The following is an 18,671-nucleotide window of genomic DNA, read 5'->3' as shown; positions in this document are numbered from 1 at the left end:
AAGCGTAAACTCGATTTTTCTCTCACCCTCTCCAGCTATTATCAAGTTATTACTGCAAAGCTGTGCTCCAGAGCAGGAAGCCTGACTTAGATTCTCCAAGGCCACTGTCCTACCCCACAGCTCCATTAGAGTCCCACACACACAAGTGGCAAGTGTGGCTCTTGTCTTCCTGTTTGAAGAAGGCCAAGAAACTCTTGCTCAGATTCTACCTCAACATCAATGCGGCCTCCTTCAGCACCCCTGAGGCCACGACAGACTCACAACAGGGGATCACCACAGCAGAGAGAGAATGCCAACCTCAACCCAGGCTGCAGCAATAATTAGTATGACTTCACGAGAGTATCTAAGTTTGCAGGAGAGAACTCAATTAAACACTAAGGACTACAGTGGCCTGCAGGGACTCGGTTCTCCAATGAAATGAAGCACACCACAATTGTTACAGCCTTAGATTAGGACCCCAGTACTAGTTTTTCAACCTCTAAACCAAACTTTTAAGGCCTGTCCTATTACATTCACCTAGGTTATCTGCACGGGTTTTTTTTGCCTTAAGCAAAATCTGTTCAGACACTTATGCCTTCCCTTTTAAGCAGGAGAAAACAAACACACACAGAGCAATTCTTTTCATCATCTTTGAATTGTATACATTAATGTATACATTAATGTATTTATAGCCTTTCGTTTCTGTGGCTCTCCTCCTCCTTTCATGGAAAGCAATACAGGCAGGATCTCAAATTCAGTGTCTCTCCCCAGGTTAAGACCAGGGGAGACCAGGGCAGCAAGACCTCCAACAACTCTTGAAAATGACAAAAGGCTGCAGATCCTGCAGAAACTCACATGTTCATTTTCTCAAATCTAAGTGAATATGATTTTTGTTATTTAAAACTCACTTTTACTAATAATACACACCTTAGCTCAGAAGTCACTGCACTAATACACTCCAGTTTCCATTTCGGATGGGTATCTCCCTCTCAGATGTAGCCATATGCTCAAATCCCTCATTAAAGCATACACATCTTAATCCTCACTGCAACGCAACTCCTCGATCCTCTCCTTTGCCATTGTTGTAACAGACACACCAACAGATATATGCAAGTACATTCACAAAAACACCAGCTGTGCACTGTCTTCCCCTTTAAGTCATCCCAAGATATTGCTCATATAATGACACCCTACTACATTTTCATTTTTTATAAACTTGATTTTTTATTTTTCCCTGGTTCTGTATTTTCTCTAAATGTCAATACACTAACTCGTTTCCATACCTTAACTCGTAGCTCCTTCATAGGAGGAGGCAGCAGAAGGCCTCTAATCTGAGTTACTATAGGACCTTCTACCCCAGGAACAATAATGGTGTCTCCTTCTTTCAAGCGTCCGTTAATCAAAATAACATCTATGGTAGTGCCCATACCTGGCAGTGCTTTAACCTGAATGAAAGGGGAGAAAAAAAGTTACTCCATTTTTAAGCACTTCAAACACTTTTTTTTTTAAACCAGGAAGAAGGGGGCAGAGAAGGGAAGAATTTCTAGATGCATTTCAAAGAATAGCTGCTGAATTACCTCCATGACTTGAGCTCTCAGCTCCTGACACTCAGCCAGTCTCTTGGTCAGCATAGTTTGGGTTAGCTCAACGAGAAGAGCTATCAGACTTCCCATGCCATCCCCTGTGTGAGCAGAGGTAGGTACAAGAGAAACAAAAGTGCGGGGATCCTTATTCTCATAGAACAAGGCAGCATTCAAGCCCTGGAATCAGGATTAATAGTTATATAGGGAAAAAACATATATACACACACATCAGTATTAACAGTAACATTCAACCACAGTCTATTACTATTGCATTTTTTTAAATCCCAATTTAAAAACAACAACAACATTGCTGACAGTATGCTATGCAACACGAAGCCCCAGCCCACACTTGGAAGCAATATGAGAACTCTATGAAGCTGATTACCACATCGAGCTTCTAGACAGCATTGTATGTCACCCACAGAAGTTCCTAGAACTGATGGGATTCATGCCCCACCAGCATCCAAGGGAACAAGAGACAGACAGGACTCTCTCAGGCGATTCCCCAGGAGGGAAAGAACAGGGACGGAAAACTTAATCTGCTATTCATGACTCCATTGACCACACACAGCAATTAGCTGCTACTCTTCTCCACTCTTAAGGATGGAGCAGTTAAAAGGGATTTAACAACAAAGTTTGGTTTATGAGAGGTAAACACCAACATCTCAGAAGAGATGCAACCATTTTCTTGATATTCCAAGTTGTTTTGTGGAAAGAAAAGAAACAAACCACCCACAAACCCAGAACAAAAACACAGACACAAGCCACCCACCCACCACCTTGACTATCACTTTTGTTAACCAAAGAACCTTGACTACTCCAGCCTACCTGTTTCGCAAATTCCACTATGATAGCTTTTGCACGTTCCTCAAATTCATCTTTCGTATTCTTTTTCTGCTTCTTTAGGGTGACAGCTACATCTGTATCTGGGCTTTTTTTCCAGTCATATAACCTATCAATCTTGAAAACACAGTAACATGTCATCTTACACAACTTACTATGGGGCATCTTTATGCGAATGCCACATCATGCATGAGAAATACTTTACCAGCTAACATAATCTATTTGCTCCAGTAATCAAATTAAATCCTTTTGTTTGCTTTAGCTGCTATATTTATCTCTGTTTATATATTTACCCAATGTTACACAGTATTTCATTATAGCAATACTACTACAGGTTTAAAAAAAAAAAAATCAAGCTATAATAATCTAGGTTCATACAGGATAAGGTCATATACATTAATTACATCAAGGTTAAGGTAAAATATTCAGAAGAAAGAGACCCACATATTGCTTCACATCCACAAAAAACACCATGAAGGGTTTTTTTTTTTTTTAAATAAACCGTACTAGTTTTACAAAGAACTTTTAAAACTTGCTGGTGAATTTGGACCCTTTGCTATTTTGCTACAGAGAAGGGATCACAGGGGGGTTGTTCAAAAAGACACAACTGTGTACTTCAGATATGCTTGTCTAAGTAAGTTTTCAAAGCAGGACAGACTTAGTCCAAGAACTCCTATAGTTGTTGTACAAACTGAAAAGACATCTTTAGAAAATGGATTATAACCTGGTCAAGTAATAGAACTACAACCTGAAATGTAAGAACTTTTGGCTGTTTAATTTCACGCTCACCATTGGCCTTAGCACTTCTCCATGCAATAGTTTTGGGGTTGGGTTTTTTTTATGTTTTTGTTTTTTTGGGGTTTGTTGTTTTGTTTTTAAAGCAGCTGTTTCCAGCAATGAGATAATAGCTTCCTCAGTTCTAGTCTTCAGTGTTGATGCTCATTTCATTTCTTAAAGTATACTGCAGTTTTTACACTGCATGGGAATACACTTCTGTAAGTTCCGTCAGCATGTCAGGTAGCATCCAAAGCCATTGCACACATGCAATTTCCTTATTATAATTCATGTAAGTCATCACAAATAGCCAGTATAATTTCTCATGCAGAGGATTTCTAAAAACAAGGCTGAAAATAACTGGCTTTACCATCTAATATTGCAAAGCGTGAAATAACTTCCCACCAGTGATCCTGGTTATTTTTTTACTTTTCCATGAGCTTAAAAGCCAGTGTTGTAGTTCAGTCAAACTAACAAGTATCAGTAGCTAAAATGAAGTAAGACTTGCCAGCATAAAGCTTTTCTTTCAGTTTTATCAGAAAAATGCACACAAATCCATGTAAGTAAGTGCAACAAAAGCCAACCCACAACTGACATACAACTTTCAGAAGCGTGAACAACATACAGAAGTTCTATATGGTAAAGAAATTTAGCAGCAAGGACTCTGAGAAGAACTAATAGACTTTTCTGTAAAGCTCCTGTAAAGCCATCAATGACATAAAAAACACGACAGAGAGGATCTAAGAACCACCACTTCAGACTTCACACAAACAATTCAAGTTCATGCAAAAACACAGAAAATTGTCAGATGCCAAATACACTATTAGAGTAGAAAAAACAAACTGTTAAGAGTAAAAAGCTCTTCTACCTTGTTGAGAGCTACTATAAAGGGGCATTTCTTCGATTTCAACAGATTTATTGATTCAATTGTCTGTGGCTCCAAACCATGCATGATGTCAACTACAAGTATAGCAATATCACAAAGTGAGCTTCCTCTATTTCTTAGATTGCTGTGGCATTGGAAAAAAAATAAGTAAAAATCAGTGTATAGCAACAGAACTTTAATAAAAATACAAACAATGTCAAACTTACATTGACCAATAAAAGGCTAAAGCTGATCAAGTAGTTTTTCCCTCAAAAATGTAAACTACATCAAAAAAATGCAAATTACACTCTGCAAATTTCATTTAACAGAATATATTCAAGTATGTGTATGCAAAAATAAGAAACTATTATTCTCCCAGGAGTTTTCCTATTATATATATTTTTGCAAGTTAAGATACTTTCTGATTTTTTCCTGAGTGAGAATTGAGATGTCACAGTGAAATATAGGAGTGCAAAATCTGAACAAGACCATTTGTTATACAGTACTACATAAACACTAAGATTATCAGGCATCTTTGGTGCCAAACAAAACCTGGCTAGAAGATGACGAGCCCTAAGTAGTGTGATGCCAAGGAACTGATTACAACACTACCAAGTGCCATAAGACACAGCATTTCAACACTTGCAGGGGTTTATGTTTAAGAATGTCACATCGAAGTCTTAATCCTTCCATTTGGAGATTTCGCCCGAGCTCTACCTCAGTGAGTACAGTTGTGCACACGATGTTTTAAACTTAAAAGCTGATTTAGTGGCTTGCCTGCACAGCACTGGTGTTCCTATACAGCATGTGGTCTCTGCAAAGACTCGGCTGACTTGTGCAATTGCAAACTTCCAGTCTTACGAACTCTGTTATCTTAACCAGACCACTATGAACCAGAGGCTGGGACAGAAGTTTTAATTTTTCATAGCAGAGTACCTGGGTCACCTGAAATCCTCCCTTTTTCTTCTCCAGCTAATGCTCTGCTTATGTCTTTCCTTGTATGCTAACTATTAAGAAAAATGTTATTTATATGCTTCTTCAGATATTCATGGCTCAAGTGGCATGAAGACAGAAAATTAATCAGATACAAAAGGCCAGCAATTAACCAGATTAACAAAGCATCTGCCAACTAAGAAAATCCACTTATTCCTCTACTTCAGGTTGTTTGGGTTTGGGGTTTGTTGTTTTGTTTTTTTTTTTGTTTGTTTGGTTGGGTTTTGTTTGTTTTTAAATAAGAAGAAACACAATGCATTAGGCAAAGACCCAGCACTCTGGTAAAAACATATCCAGACACTTTAGCCATCAAATCTGGGAAGTACTATATTGTGAGAAAACATTACCTGAAAGACTCATGTCCTGGAGTGTCGATTATCAGCATGCCTGGAATTTTTATGTTCTCTCTGTCAAACTAACATTTCAAAACATTAGCCATCTTGTAAAGATCACACAAGAAGAAAAAAAACCACATAAGAGCTGGCAACATTACTGACAGCCTTCACTTAAAAATCCAGATGCATATTTTAAGAAAGGCCAGCACCCTCCATAAACCAAATCAGTCAAGCTCATTTCAATATTAAGGAAAAAAAAAGATGCAGCACATTCCCCTAGATATTAAGTGGCCTTAAGCTCAGCTAAAATTCAGAGGATAAAAAGGTTCAGGCGAGTGAGATTTATCATCCTTGTCTTGAATATTTCCTCCTCTCCACTGACTTTACATTTTTAATAAATCGAGTAAAGTCTTGGAAAAAGCTATCACTTCCAAGGTTTTTCAGCCAGCTGCTGCAAACAAAATAGCATATAGTATCCAAAACAAGCAATACAGAACAGTTACTATTTCTGCAAAACAATAAAATCCATCACTCAGGAATTGGTCCAATTTTGGCACATAAAGCAACAAGCTAAGTTTTTAACAGAAAATACACACAAGTTTCAGAAGTCTCAATTTCCAGTCAAAACATCGACAAATAAGCAGTCTATGTACATATGTGTACTATCCAGAACAGAGTAAGCAGTATTAGTGTATTTTTCTGAAGAGCTGGCAATGCATTAACTAAAACCAAATGTATCAAATGAAAAATGAGACAGCCTCCCCTTTGGGGGAGGAGGATAGGAATCAAAAAACAATCAACCCCGATATTAGAGATGCAGGGGAAAGGTACATCTGTCCATGTCAGGAAATCTCACAAGGTCTTAACTATTTTACATTTCATAATAAAAAAAAAAAGCCTTTGAAGTGCTACAACTTACATTTTTCACCATCTTAGTTTGCTCATTAATAGCTTCAAGGGGAACATTAGTTGCACCAATCTGCTGAGTGATACCACCAGCTTCACTGTCCTGTACATGCGTATGCCGGAGCTAAAGACAAAAAGACCAGAAATACTTACATGTAAGAGACTAAAGTAACCTCTCTGAGTATCTTTGAATTCTTTCTGTTTTCAACCACAAAAATCACATGCATAAACAAGATGCACAGGCACTGCCTTCACACTCATCTCTTACCTTATCTAAAATTTTGGTCTTGCCTGTGTCTACGTGCCCCAGGACACAGATAACTGGTGCTCTGAGCTTTTCAGTGTTCATATTTTTGCTGTTTTCAGCTCGCCGCTTCTATGTAAAAGACACAGAAAAAATGGTAAATATAAATCAAAACTCACAGCTCACCTCTTGACTTGATTACATACATAAAACAGAGTTAACTGTGGGACTTAAACTTTCAATGTAACTCAGGGTCTGTCATCCCTCTTTTGGTAAACAAAAAATTTAAAACGAATAGTTAAGTTTTTGTTTGGTTGGGGTTTTTTATTTTGGTTACAGTGTAGTATGCTAAGTTGTTATATCCACTAACATGTAGCTTTGTTGGTCGTGCATTCTAAAGAAGCATCTTGAGTAAGGAAACCAAACATGTTAGCAGTCACAAAAATGCTGAACAGGTTAGAAATACATATTTTGGAGTTTTAGAAGATGTATCTGTAAAGGATAAAGGCCTCTTTCTCCAGGAGGGGGAAAGGTGGAGGGGAACAACACTGAAGTGCACATTCTTTGCAATCAAGTTGTCTAAAACCAAATACTTCATCTTCAGGCAAAACTCTTCTCTTAACTAATCCAATTTTCTGGACCTGCCTTAAAATTAGTCAGGACACAGTCGTCATTTTGACAAATATGGTTTTAAAGGCTTTTCAATGAACTGAAGATTAAGTTGTTTCTTATACAACACAGGGTCCAGCTGTTCAAATAAAGCTTTGTCTTAATACCTCAATTCTCCGTTTAGCTTTGTCGTAGGCTCGCTCTTCCTTAGTGCGGTCATCATCAGAGTCATACTCTGAATCAGAGCTAATTTCCTTGCTGGGCTTCTTCTCCACAGATTGTTTTCCAATAGCTTGGGAGTCTGCCTCTCTCTCATCTGAAGTCTTCTCATCCTCATCTTCACTTCCTTCACTATCTTCAGATTCTTCACTCTCTTCTTCCTCTTCCTCCTCATCTTCTTCCTCCTCCTCTTCCTCCTCCACTTCATTTTGTTCTTTGACTTCAATATGAACCGGTTTGCTCTCTGTTAAAAAAAAAAAAAAAGAAAATAATTATCTAAATTCACACTTGTGGGGAAGAGTAGAAAAAAAGAGAGACTACTATAGAAGGGTGAGGACTGAGAGTAGGTTCCATTCAAGAAGTGCTAGTCAAGATCATTTTTTAACTTTCAATATAAAAAAATGTGTTCAGAGCTGCTGAGAATCCATTCAAGCAGAGGGAGCTTGGGTTGGGAGAGGAATAATATTATCAGCACACTTATGCTTGACATCATTTACCAATATTCAGATGAAGTGACATTCTTTAAAGCTGTGTGCACTTCATAAAGGAATGAATGCACTAATGACTTTAAGCAGAAAGCCCAAATACTCCAAATCCAACACAATATGGATTCTGTGTATTACTGATCAGAAATGCACATCTAAGTAGAAGCAACAATCAGAACACATGGTCTCTTGCACATCTCTGAAAAAATCTCATATTAAGGTTTTCCTCAACTGTTCAGAGAAGATTAGTATTTTTTCAGAGGAATTCTTCAGTAAACAAGCAAAAATAACTACCAAAAAAAAGTAATTTTCTTTCTTTGAAAGCTTCCTATTTATCATACTTGCAAAATCCTAAGACAAGCTAATGAAGAATCTGAAGCCGTGCATTCTCCTTCTTACAGAGCTGCCAGGAGGTTCACTGTCCTTAGAGATTAGTTATGTTTCCTTGCTACGCTTAAAGTCCATCAGCTTAGTAATACACTAATTCTAATTCCCAGGAAGGCTCTTTTTCTGGATCACACTGGCAGATCCTTCAAATCCAAGCAGCAACAAGTGGGATGTGACAGTATCTCTAGTACAGTGCTGACAGACTAAAACAGACTTTCCAGACTGTGAGCTGCCCTCAGTACTCAAAGTAGAACAGGCCAGCACCACAGAAACACACACTTGTGCTCAAATAAAATCCATACTGCTGTACATACACGTATATAAAAGCATTACACTTGAGAGCACTGGATGCATAGGGTTGAGCAAGTCAAACAATACTTGATGAATAGTCTTTGATCTTAAGAAACAAAGACTTGCACCAACAGTTTCTCCACCACTGCAAGAAAACCTATGAGCAGTTACCCCTACATTCTTGTACAGCTCTAACTTCTCCATAAATGTTGCTGTTGGCAGCAGACAAAATATGGGCTTTGGCAGATATGCACAGGAATATGAATGTTCTGCCAATTCTTTACACCTGCCTCTCAAAGAAGCAGATGAGAAAAGGCATCTAGAACTTACTGTACCACATGCACACTAACTTTCACACCATCTAAGTCACCAACTTCTTTGGGAATTTGTCTCAAAGGTACTCTCCTAGATCTTGCCAGATTTGTGTAGTAAAACTGTTACAGTTTTGGAATGGTTACTAGAGAAACACAGTGCCAAGCAAAACGTTTCCCTAAATTCCCAGAATTGGTTTAAACACAGTAAGCAGAGAGGATTTTTACTCCCATAAAAACAAACAAAAGATTCTATATGATTTTAGGTGATAACTGCACATGAGTATTTCCCATAGGGTCATCTTAGGCAGTATTTGCACAGTTTTTAAAAGCTCCGCCTTTGAGAAGAGGATCTTCTATCTATCATCACACTTTCCTCACAATTTATCTAATGGGGTAGGGGGAGAATCTAAATACAATATTGTTTTCAAACAAAACAAAAAGCTCAGCCCAAAGAAACCTCTCAATCAGAAAAAACATCTGTTTGGTATTTATATGCCCACCTTTCTCCACATCTTCATCACTAACCATAGCTTCCCAGTCATCCAAACCTGCATCTTCTGTTTCTTCTTCTTCCTCCTTTTCTTCTGAAACTAAGAAATCAACATTAAAGGAAAAGAAATAAACAGCCCAGCAAAAAACATTTTTAGAGAACCCTGCCTTTGACATACTGACAATTGCAACTTACAATTTTGCTGCTACCAAAATTTTACCAAATTATCTCTACATTCCCTAAACAGAAAATGCTGCATACTTCAGAAATAACCTTCAGGGTTCTCTCCTCAATCAAATCAATCAATCAATAAATAAATCTTCTAGTGCTCGCATCTTTGCCTAGTAAAACATAGTTTTGGAAGACACAGCTGAGCTACACATCTAGTTCCTGTCTGTATCTCATGCAAGTGCCTGCATAACGCCCACCACACAAACCTCTACCACAACCATGAGAGGAGATGCTGAATTAACAGTTAGCCATGTGTAACAAAGTAACAGAGAAACAAGAAAACAACTTGGGTTACAGTATTCATTTTAATTAGCAGGAAAATAATAAATTGTCTATTAGAAGTGCTATTTTAAGACTCCAGGTGACATAATGTAATTACACCATGGATTCCAGAAGCATTAAATATATTAATTCCAGCAGGAATTCAGTCAGATATATGAAGGGACTGCAGCTCTTAGTAACAGACAAATGGAAGAGGCATTAAACAATATCCATGTTACAACACATGGAGTACTTTGAAATTTCAGCTCTTTATTTCACTTCCAGACTGCTAGAATATCAACTCGGAACTAATGTTCTGCCAGTGAGCCCTCCTTTTTCATGGCAATGGAACTGCTCCTTAAAGAAATAAGTCAAGCTAGAATTAGAGTACACATTCAGCTTTGTCTTCAAACTGCTGGAAATTTTGTATTTGTCTGACTTAAGAATAAGAGTCAAAACTGAAACAGCCTCCTTGCTGAGGAAGAAGTCCAGTACAATGTAATTTTGCCAAAACAAGTACTATGTGTAGGCAAAAATGAGGGCAACAATCACTTGTGAGGCAGTTTCACGACCTAACCCATACCCACTGCATTCCACACTTGTGAAAGCAAAACATTTGGAATCAAGAACGCGATCACTGTGAATATTGCAGTATCAATACCAGAAGCAGCATATTCCCTCCCTACCCCCACCTAACCAGTGACAAAAAGCCTTTTAGAAAGCAAATGAAAAGTCAAGGGTGCCACTGAATATGCTTATTTAAGACAGCTGCTTAAGACAATCGAGTTCACCCAGTATAAGGGACCTTTACATTCTCATTTTGAAGCTTCATGTCTTTTTATTCCATAAAATTTCATCAGTTCCTCCCTTAGGAAAAGGAAAGAAAACAAAACAACTACCTCAAGAAAGGATGGCCATTCAGCCCCCATCCCACAAACAAGGTACCATGCAGTACAGCCACACAGTCTTACATGTTTAAGTTTATTAGCATTACTACTAACCAGGCTCTACTGGAAGAGGAATCTCTTCTTTTACTGGTGCTTCCAGTTCCACAGCGTCTTCAGCTGGGGAAGTTACCTCCACACTTTCTGAAACTGCAAGAAAGCAAATTGCTCTTCCAAAGTGCAAAGCAACTTAGACAAACACCTTCACATTGAAGTTCTATTTTTAAGCTGTGCTGTTACAAGTAAACAAAATCTGAATTTACATAACACCAAATGAACTAAACTCCCACTTAGTGAGCTAAAACAAAGAGCATGTAGCTTATTTGAAAAACATTTGGCTTTCTAAGTAGTTAAATAGATTTATGTGATAGGTCAGTTATTGGCCAAGAGGATTACCATTGCTTTTCAACATTAAAAAACCTCCCTTTCTTTAAAAGAAAAGAGAAAATTAAGTAATACTAATAAATTACCCATTCTTGCTCTACTGTTCCCCATATTAAAAAACCCACACTGACACAATTCAGATAGATTAGCACCATTCTCGATTCTTTACACACATTCCTTAAGTGGCAAGTAGCCAAATTAACTCATGTCAAATGTAAAAAATAAGCAAACAAAAAACACACAAAAACCAACAACAAACCACATAAAACACCAAAGATCTAAATAACGAAAAACTAATGAAAGGAGGTTTTGGCATTTTTAAACTAAGACAGTCTTGAGAAGAGCTACAGTAACCCTTCCACAAGAAAGCCACAAAGCACAAAAGTAAAGAATTCTGACACATTCAGTGTCTAACTAGTGCAATAAATTCTATGTTTTCAAAAATGCCAGCTCTCTGAACTATTCACATTTGGGAAACTGAAAACTGTTTTTTAGATACAAGAAAAAAACCTGTCTCCAACTTAAATGTACTAACACTAGGATCAATCCCCTTTCATCCTGGGACATCAACTTAGACCTAATTACAAGTCATTATTACTTGCACTACCTCACATTTAACCTACATATGCAGACAAAGCATTCAACCTCACGTTCCTAGGCAGCCATTCTGTATGTCTCAAACATTTAGAAATTCTAAAGAAAATACGCAGGTTAGGAAAAAATATAACAGCTTTAGGATCTTAATGCATCAGCACTTGAATGTGGGGGCAGGGGTGTCAAAAGAACCTGAGAGTCAGCCTGAAGTGCAATTAGTTTAGAATTATCTGATTGATTCCACAAACACTTCGGGAAATGTGACTAATCTATTAAGTATCCCTATATGCAAACCACACCTTCTTTATTTTCTGTCTGCTGCTGCTTCTTTTTCTTTTTGTCTTCATATATTGGCCTCTTCTTTGGCACTGAGTCTTTGGATGGCACTTCAACACCTGCAAAAAATTGTTAGAAAGAAAATCTAGGTGAATAATTACTAAACATAAGCCTTGGTTTAAATGAGAACAAATTTGCCATAGTTGCGAGGTGGAGTGAAAAACAGGTTCAATGCATATTTTATCTTTTTAGAAAGTCTAATTTTCAAAAGCTGCAAAACTTGAGCAAAGTATAATTCTTCAGATACTCTGAACGCTCTCAAAAAGAAGTTATATTACTATTAATAAAAGGTAAGGGGGAAAAAAAAAGAAAAAAAAACACCACAATCTGACTCTAAGACTCCAGGTTTGAAGCTATCACATACTTGCATGGGATTTCATGACCAAATATACCTCAAATTTAACAAGTGTATATCAATTTAAAGTCTGCTAAGCTAAAACTCACTTAAAAACAGTCTGCCAGTCATCCCAGTTTCAGACAACCTGGAGTAGTTAAGAAGCACAGCTCTTCTTAAAGGCTTAAGGTTGTTTTCCCTTTTGCTCAGTGTTAGGGTTTTTGTGTTTTGGTTTTGTTATGGATTTGTTTGGGGATTTTTTGTTTGGTTAGGTTTTTTTGGGTGGTTGGTTTGGGTTTTTTTTGGTTGGTTGGTGCCTTTTTTAGCAACATAGATGTTTTTACATACTAAAATAATGCCAGGTACATTTAATCAGCTTCATCTTCAACTCAGCAGAAAGATAGCCCTGTAATGCTGGATGGGATTCAATTAAAAACAGAAGTTTGGTGCAAAGACGAGTTAATAATTTAATTACTGACGCAACTTCCGAAACACTCAAAATTCCTTCAGGTACTGTGTGATTAACAGTGTAGATATGACAAAAAACTGGTTGTGGCAGCAAACAAATAGAAGAATTCTAATAACTACAGCAACCACTGAAGAGAAATGGCCTTTGTATGTGTTTAAGAGGTCCAAACATTATACAAGCTACACAGTCCTACCCTTACCTAGCAAAGTGTCAGATAGCATTCTCTACAAATACAAAAAGAAGGATACTTAGCACTCGAATTCATTTCTTTCCTTAGCTACAAACAAGTTACCAGGAACAAATTTGGACATGGGCTTAAAATACACTGCAATGGAAACAGATTATATTTGATGGAAAAGCAGGAAAGCTCCTCTATACCCTTCTCCTGCAGCCAAAGCGAGAGGATATGTTCCTGTGCATTAGCTACCTTGAGACAAAACAATGCACTTGCTTAAGCTACCACAGTAATTAATCCAAGAGGATCCAGATCACTGGTCTTACAAGACTTGCAGCACAGCCTACCTGCTTCTCCTGGCCTTCGGACTAAGCAATGGAAAAAAAATGATTTTTCACAAGTTCCATAACTAACATCTTTAAACTGCAAGTGGAAAAGATTGGATATTTAAAGCATACCATGAAAATATGAAGACATTCAAAAGTACTTAAAAAATTGAGGATGCCACACACACTGCCTTCCTGAACACCATACCAGCTTTACATGGAATTACTCACTATTTGCCCTCCTAGCTCCAGACAGAAAAAAAAAAAAAAAACACCACAGAGCACTAAGGAGTATTAATTTTATTATTATTACATTACACTTTACTACTTACCCTGAGCTTGGAGTAGTTTAAGAGTAGCCTCTGCTCTGGCTCGGGCTTCTCGTTGAGTTTTTGTTAAAAGTTTTCCCTCCTTCTTCAAACGCTCCTTCCTCTCTTTTTCCTTCTGTTTCTTTCTTTCCTTCCTCTCTTGCTCTAATCGTTCCTAGAAAAAAAAAAAAAAAGGTTAAAAAACACACAGAAATTTTAAAGCATGCTTTACACAAAAGCTGGTCAAATGTATACTCTATTGACAGGAAATATCAAGGACTAATCCACCAACTCCACCAGCAAGGGTAAAGGTTAAAGATTACCCTCTCCCATATTCTATCAGAGATTAAGATACACGGTACCTCCTCTTTGCGCTTCGCTTCTAGTTCCTCCAGTCGTCTTATGCGTTCTTCCTCCTCTCTTCTTGCCCTTTCCTCCTCCTCTTTCATTCTAGCCAAGGCCTCTTGCATAGCTTTAACCGTGGCTTTACTGGGACCCTTTTTCTTCTCTTTTTCTTTCTCTTTTTCTTCTTTCTCACCTTTCTTTTTTTTCTTGTCTTTTTTCTTTTTGTCCCCCTCATTGTCATCAGCTACAGAAAGAGAAGGCATACATTCAAAGATCCCAGAAGTTTTAAAGATAGTCTAAATACAATTAAAGTTTCAAATATAACAAATAACACCAAACAAGGAACACTGGCTGTCTACTACATAAGCACTTCATAATGAAAAAAAGCAAAGCTGTCTCTTAAGTTACATAGTCAAGGCCTGAAGTCTTAAAGTAACAGAGTAACTGCAAAGTGAAAAAGTATGTTTGCAATACAGAATTGTAAGCACATACTGTAATGAGAATTCACCATCTGGCTTTTGTTTTCCCATGTACCTGAATAAACTACAGGCCAGAAAAAATAGCCAGCAGAAAGAGGCAGATAAGCCTACCAAATATCTGGTATTCTTGATGCAGAATAAAGCAGCAAGTCACCCTCACTGCCTTCCAACTCTTTGGCCTTCTTATAAAAACTACAGTGTTTATAGTTTTAGAAACTATGTAACAAACCTTCTGCTCCTGCAGGGGTCTCTCCTTTTTCCCCAGGGCCAGGGGTTGCCATGACTTCAGGAGAAGCCTTCTCTTCAGCTTTTTTTGGAGCTTCCTTCGCTTTTGCTGGTTCTTTACCACCTTCTAATTCTTCCTTCTCTTTCTGCTTCCTCAGTTTGGCTTTTTCCTCCTCACGTTTTTTCCTTTCACGTTCTTTTTTTTCTGCCTTCTTTTGAGCCACTGTTTTTACTTTGAATGAAGGTTCTACTTCATCATCCCCACTTTCGGCAGCAGTAGACTTTGGTTTTTGGGTTTTCTTTTGTCCTTTTCTAGACTGGGAGACCTCATCTGATTCATCGCCACTTTCACCAGAAGACACTGCACGCTCTTTGCTTTTCTTAATGTTAGTTTCATCTTCTTCCAATAGATCGTGCTTTTTATTTGACTTCTGAGTTTTCCCTTTGCTTTTCTTAAGCTGTGTCTCATGATCATCATCATCGCTGCCAGAAAGCATGTCTTGTTTCGCCTTCTGAGTTTTTTTGGATTTTTTATCTTTATCTTCCACTTCCTCACTGTCATAGTCATTTTCGAGATTGGCTTTTTTACTCTTTCCTTTTCTTTTTTTATCTTGTTTTGATAAGCTTTCTTCATTGTCATTTTCAACCTGTTAAGTAACCAATTCAATAATCAGCCATGAAAAATTAGTTGCTAGTGTGAGGTAAGTAGCAGCATTAAGAGATGTCAAGAAAAACTTATTGAAGACAAAGTCTGAAAGCAGTAACTGTTCCTGCTGAGTGTACTATACCTCATCCCACAAATGTATTCTGATTGGCTTTGAATAATTATCAGTATGATAACATGGCTTCTGGTAAAATCTTTCACAATTTACTTTACTATGCAAATATGATAGAGTACAATTAAAAATACATGCTAACTGCACATTTCACACAGGATCTCCAACTTCACTGCAACACTAGAACTTTTCTGTGACAGGAGTGTCTAGTATTTCAACTATTTCCTATCAAATAGCCCACTTCCCTCTCAGTGTTCACCTTTCCTGTAGAAGGTTCCCTGTCAACTTTCCCTCCTTGCGCCTCTATTGAGAGTTCTTCCAGCTCCTTCAGGATATCATCTTCACTAAAACAGGAAAGAAGTTATGGTACTTAAGTAAATGAGATTTTGTATAATGGAATAAAATAATACAAATAGGAAAAACACACCACCAACCACACAAACTTACTCAAAATCCTGTTTCTTCTTATCTTTTTTCTTTTTGCCTTTGGATTTCTGAGGCTCTTGCTCCTTTGCAGCTCCTGCACCTTCTATTTCAGCAGCAAGGGCATCAATATCAATATCATCTTTTGCACTAAAACGCAAAAGGAAAGCAGGGTTATCAAGAGTTCAAACGTTCAGTTTACATAAGTAGAAGCCATCTGCATAAAACAAACAAAAGTCTCAAAATGTAAAATCAATCACAAAACATAAGTGATGCCGGGGCAAAAAACACATTTAACAAACCATTAAGCACTATTACCTTATTCCACACAGTAGGAGAAAAAAGGAAAAACCTTCATGCACGTTGTTTGCTTGAAAGGAGGTGCAACAGTAAAACATGTTCAGTTCTTGCAACACTGACTTTAAAAGTTTAGATGCCAGATTTGATGAAACTTCTTGGAAGAACATAACCAAACTGTTTCACTTTGTTCCTCCAAAATATAAAGTGTTTAGCCCTTCAAATCACAGTAAGTGCCACTGATGAAAAGCAGCCCCCACAATGAAAGTGTAAAAACGAAGCATAAAGAGAAGAAATCTTGCAATTTAGTAACCAGGAAATTATAGTCAGAAGCACTTACCTGCTCCTTTACACACCCCTTAGCAAACAAAAAACCTACTGTATTTTTACTTAGCAAATAAGTGGAAGTTCTTCACAGCTTCTAATGTATGACAACGATTTCCTATGTTTTGCCATCAGACTGAAAAGTTTTACCACTATCTTTCAAGGCTAGAATTCACATGGAGGAAAACAATTCATCCCAGGGCCAGACCCTAGAGCAGATAAAAAAATACCAGTGCAGTTGGCAAACAATCTTTTCCACCACTTGTCTTAGTGTTACCTCTCCCAGGCTTAAAGAAAGGCAAAAGAAGTTTCACTAGACATCTGAAATATGATCATTACATCTCATGATATCAAGTTTGTCTTTCAAAAGGATTTTCTTTTCTTACTACAAATAACCGCTCATCTGCAACTAAGCACAAGTGGCTTTTTTCCTGTCCTTCATCAATAGGTGTAACCCAGATGCACACTCTTCTTGACTCATACCTCAACAAATGAGCAAAGACCAAGTCTAGTGTCCAGAGGTTTTTCCACCTGATCATGCTCACAATGCAACTCTAAGAAAGGGGACTTACTTATTGCCTGCTTCACACTTAGAAATTCAGTACTCAGACCAAAACTGGTCTATTAAAGTAGTAAATATTAGGATGCTAGTTTTATCACAGCTTGCTGTTACAAAACCCGATTAATCAAGATGCTATTAATATCTCATCTAACTCCCTCTTAGATACATAGGCAAAAAACTGTTCTTTGTTTCAGTCTCACTGTCTCAATCCTCACCACCCACACAGGACAATCAGCCACAGGCTGACCCACCAACTACCTGAATCCACATCCAGAGAATAAGGGAAATAAATTTCTTCCAAAGATACCAGTCAATTCTAAACTACCAGAGCCTTGACAATATACAGACTCAAAACTTGAATATTATTAAAGAAAATCAAATAATTATACCTTTAAAGGTTCCAAAATTCAATAAGTCTAAGTTGTATTTCTCTTTGCAAAAGGAGAGGACCAAGAGAATCATTTTACAAGTGTAAGTGAATCCTGACATTCACAAACTCATTTTATCCAAAAATATTTGGCATAAGCAAGTCAAACACTGTCTATATGTGACAACAGCACAAATAAGCAACAAAGCACTCCTTGTTTTTTTAAAAGACTGATGATCTGTATTTTAGGATCTTAAATTTTCTTCTATATAGACTGTACAAATAAAATAAAAAGCAGCACAATGAAGCACTTCACTGCATAGCATCTTTATTACCAGAGATAGATACTTTTAGTCAAGAGAAGAACACACCTTGAATACACCCAGTAGTACTTCTTATGTGCTGACGTAAGTAATACATTTCTCAGAGAAATGTAACTCTCAAATAGTTAATGCAAGAATTCTAAACAAATCTCCACCTCCCACAAGAGGAAAGAATAAACTTTTTGGCCATTCCCACCTTAAGAACAGCTGACTTGATGTTTCAGCAATTTTAAGAGCTGGTTTTATAAAGCAGCTTAACTGGCTGTGCACCAGGAGTAGCATAGACAGCTGCAATAAAAGTGTCAACAATCATCTTTACACCTGGAGTTAAAGCCCTAGCATCAGGCTAGCTATATTACATCTAGGCCCACACATAGGACCTCACCTTTCTTTTTACATTAAGCACAGCTATCGGTTTATTAAGCACACTTGCTTGCTTCCTCCTACTCTAGGAATTAATGGAGAAGACTGAGTCAAATCCAAGCTTGAAATAGTTTGAAGAGACCAAAATATAAGCTCTGCTACTACTTCTTCCATGGCTGTAGTGCCTTCACTTCTAAAGGATCTTAATAAGATTGCTGTACAGATATTAAGGAGCCAAGCCTTTAAACAGCTTATATTTTATATGGGTATTCTCAAGGCTGACTTTTCACATTGCAACTTTGCAGAAAGTTATCCAAACATAACACACATGTTTTTATGCTACTAGCAAAGAAGAAGGTTATGGTACCTTATGTTTTCCAAGATACAGGCTTTAAGGTGGTAGGAGTTTGTTTTTAAAACAATTAATTTCAACTGAACCTTGAAGACATCAAATTCAGGGGTGTGGGGGAAGGGAAAACTCTCTCAAATCAAACACTGAAAAAAATAA

General features: G+C 37.5%; 1 protein-coding gene across 1 annotated transcript in view; it reads right to left on the bottom strand.

The window, feature by feature from the left end:
• The window catches only part of EIF5B (eukaryotic translation initiation factor 5B), a 37,766-nt gene that overhangs the window by 7,406 nt on the left and 11,689 nt on the right, over positions 1 to 18,671 (bottom strand). Inside the window, exons 2-17 of the mRNA XM_082075840.1 lie at positions 15,952 to 16,077; positions 15,764 to 15,848; positions 14,733 to 15,375; positions 14,042 to 14,268; positions 13,704 to 13,854; positions 12,031 to 12,126; positions 10,811 to 10,903; positions 9,328 to 9,417; positions 7,299 to 7,594; positions 6,547 to 6,654; positions 6,292 to 6,402; positions 5,385 to 5,452; positions 4,048 to 4,189; positions 2,391 to 2,522; positions 1,557 to 1,739; positions 1,263 to 1,424 (exon numbers count right to left, since the gene is read on the bottom strand). Of these exons, the coding sequence (XP_081931966.1) occupies positions 1,263 to 1,424; positions 1,557 to 1,739; positions 2,391 to 2,522; positions 4,048 to 4,189; positions 5,385 to 5,452; positions 6,292 to 6,402; positions 6,547 to 6,654; positions 7,299 to 7,594; positions 9,328 to 9,417; positions 10,811 to 10,903; positions 12,031 to 12,126; positions 13,704 to 13,854; positions 14,042 to 14,268; positions 14,733 to 15,375; positions 15,764 to 15,848; positions 15,952 to 16,077 (2,713 nt within the window). The remainder of the gene's footprint in view (positions 1 to 1,262; positions 1,425 to 1,556; positions 1,740 to 2,390; positions 2,523 to 4,047; positions 4,190 to 5,384; positions 5,453 to 6,291; positions 6,403 to 6,546; positions 6,655 to 7,298; positions 7,595 to 9,327; positions 9,418 to 10,810; positions 10,904 to 12,030; positions 12,127 to 13,703; positions 13,855 to 14,041; positions 14,269 to 14,732; positions 15,376 to 15,763; positions 15,849 to 15,951; positions 16,078 to 18,671) is intronic.

This window comes from Streptopelia decaocto, assembly GCF_964273445.1.
Source record: "Streptopelia decaocto genome assembly, chromosome: 1".
NCBI classification, from domain to species: Eukaryota; Metazoa; Chordata; class Aves; order Columbiformes; family Columbidae; genus Streptopelia; species Streptopelia decaocto.
Note: the sequence above shows the minus strand (reverse complement) of the source record. Positions and strands in the feature narration are given on the sequence as shown.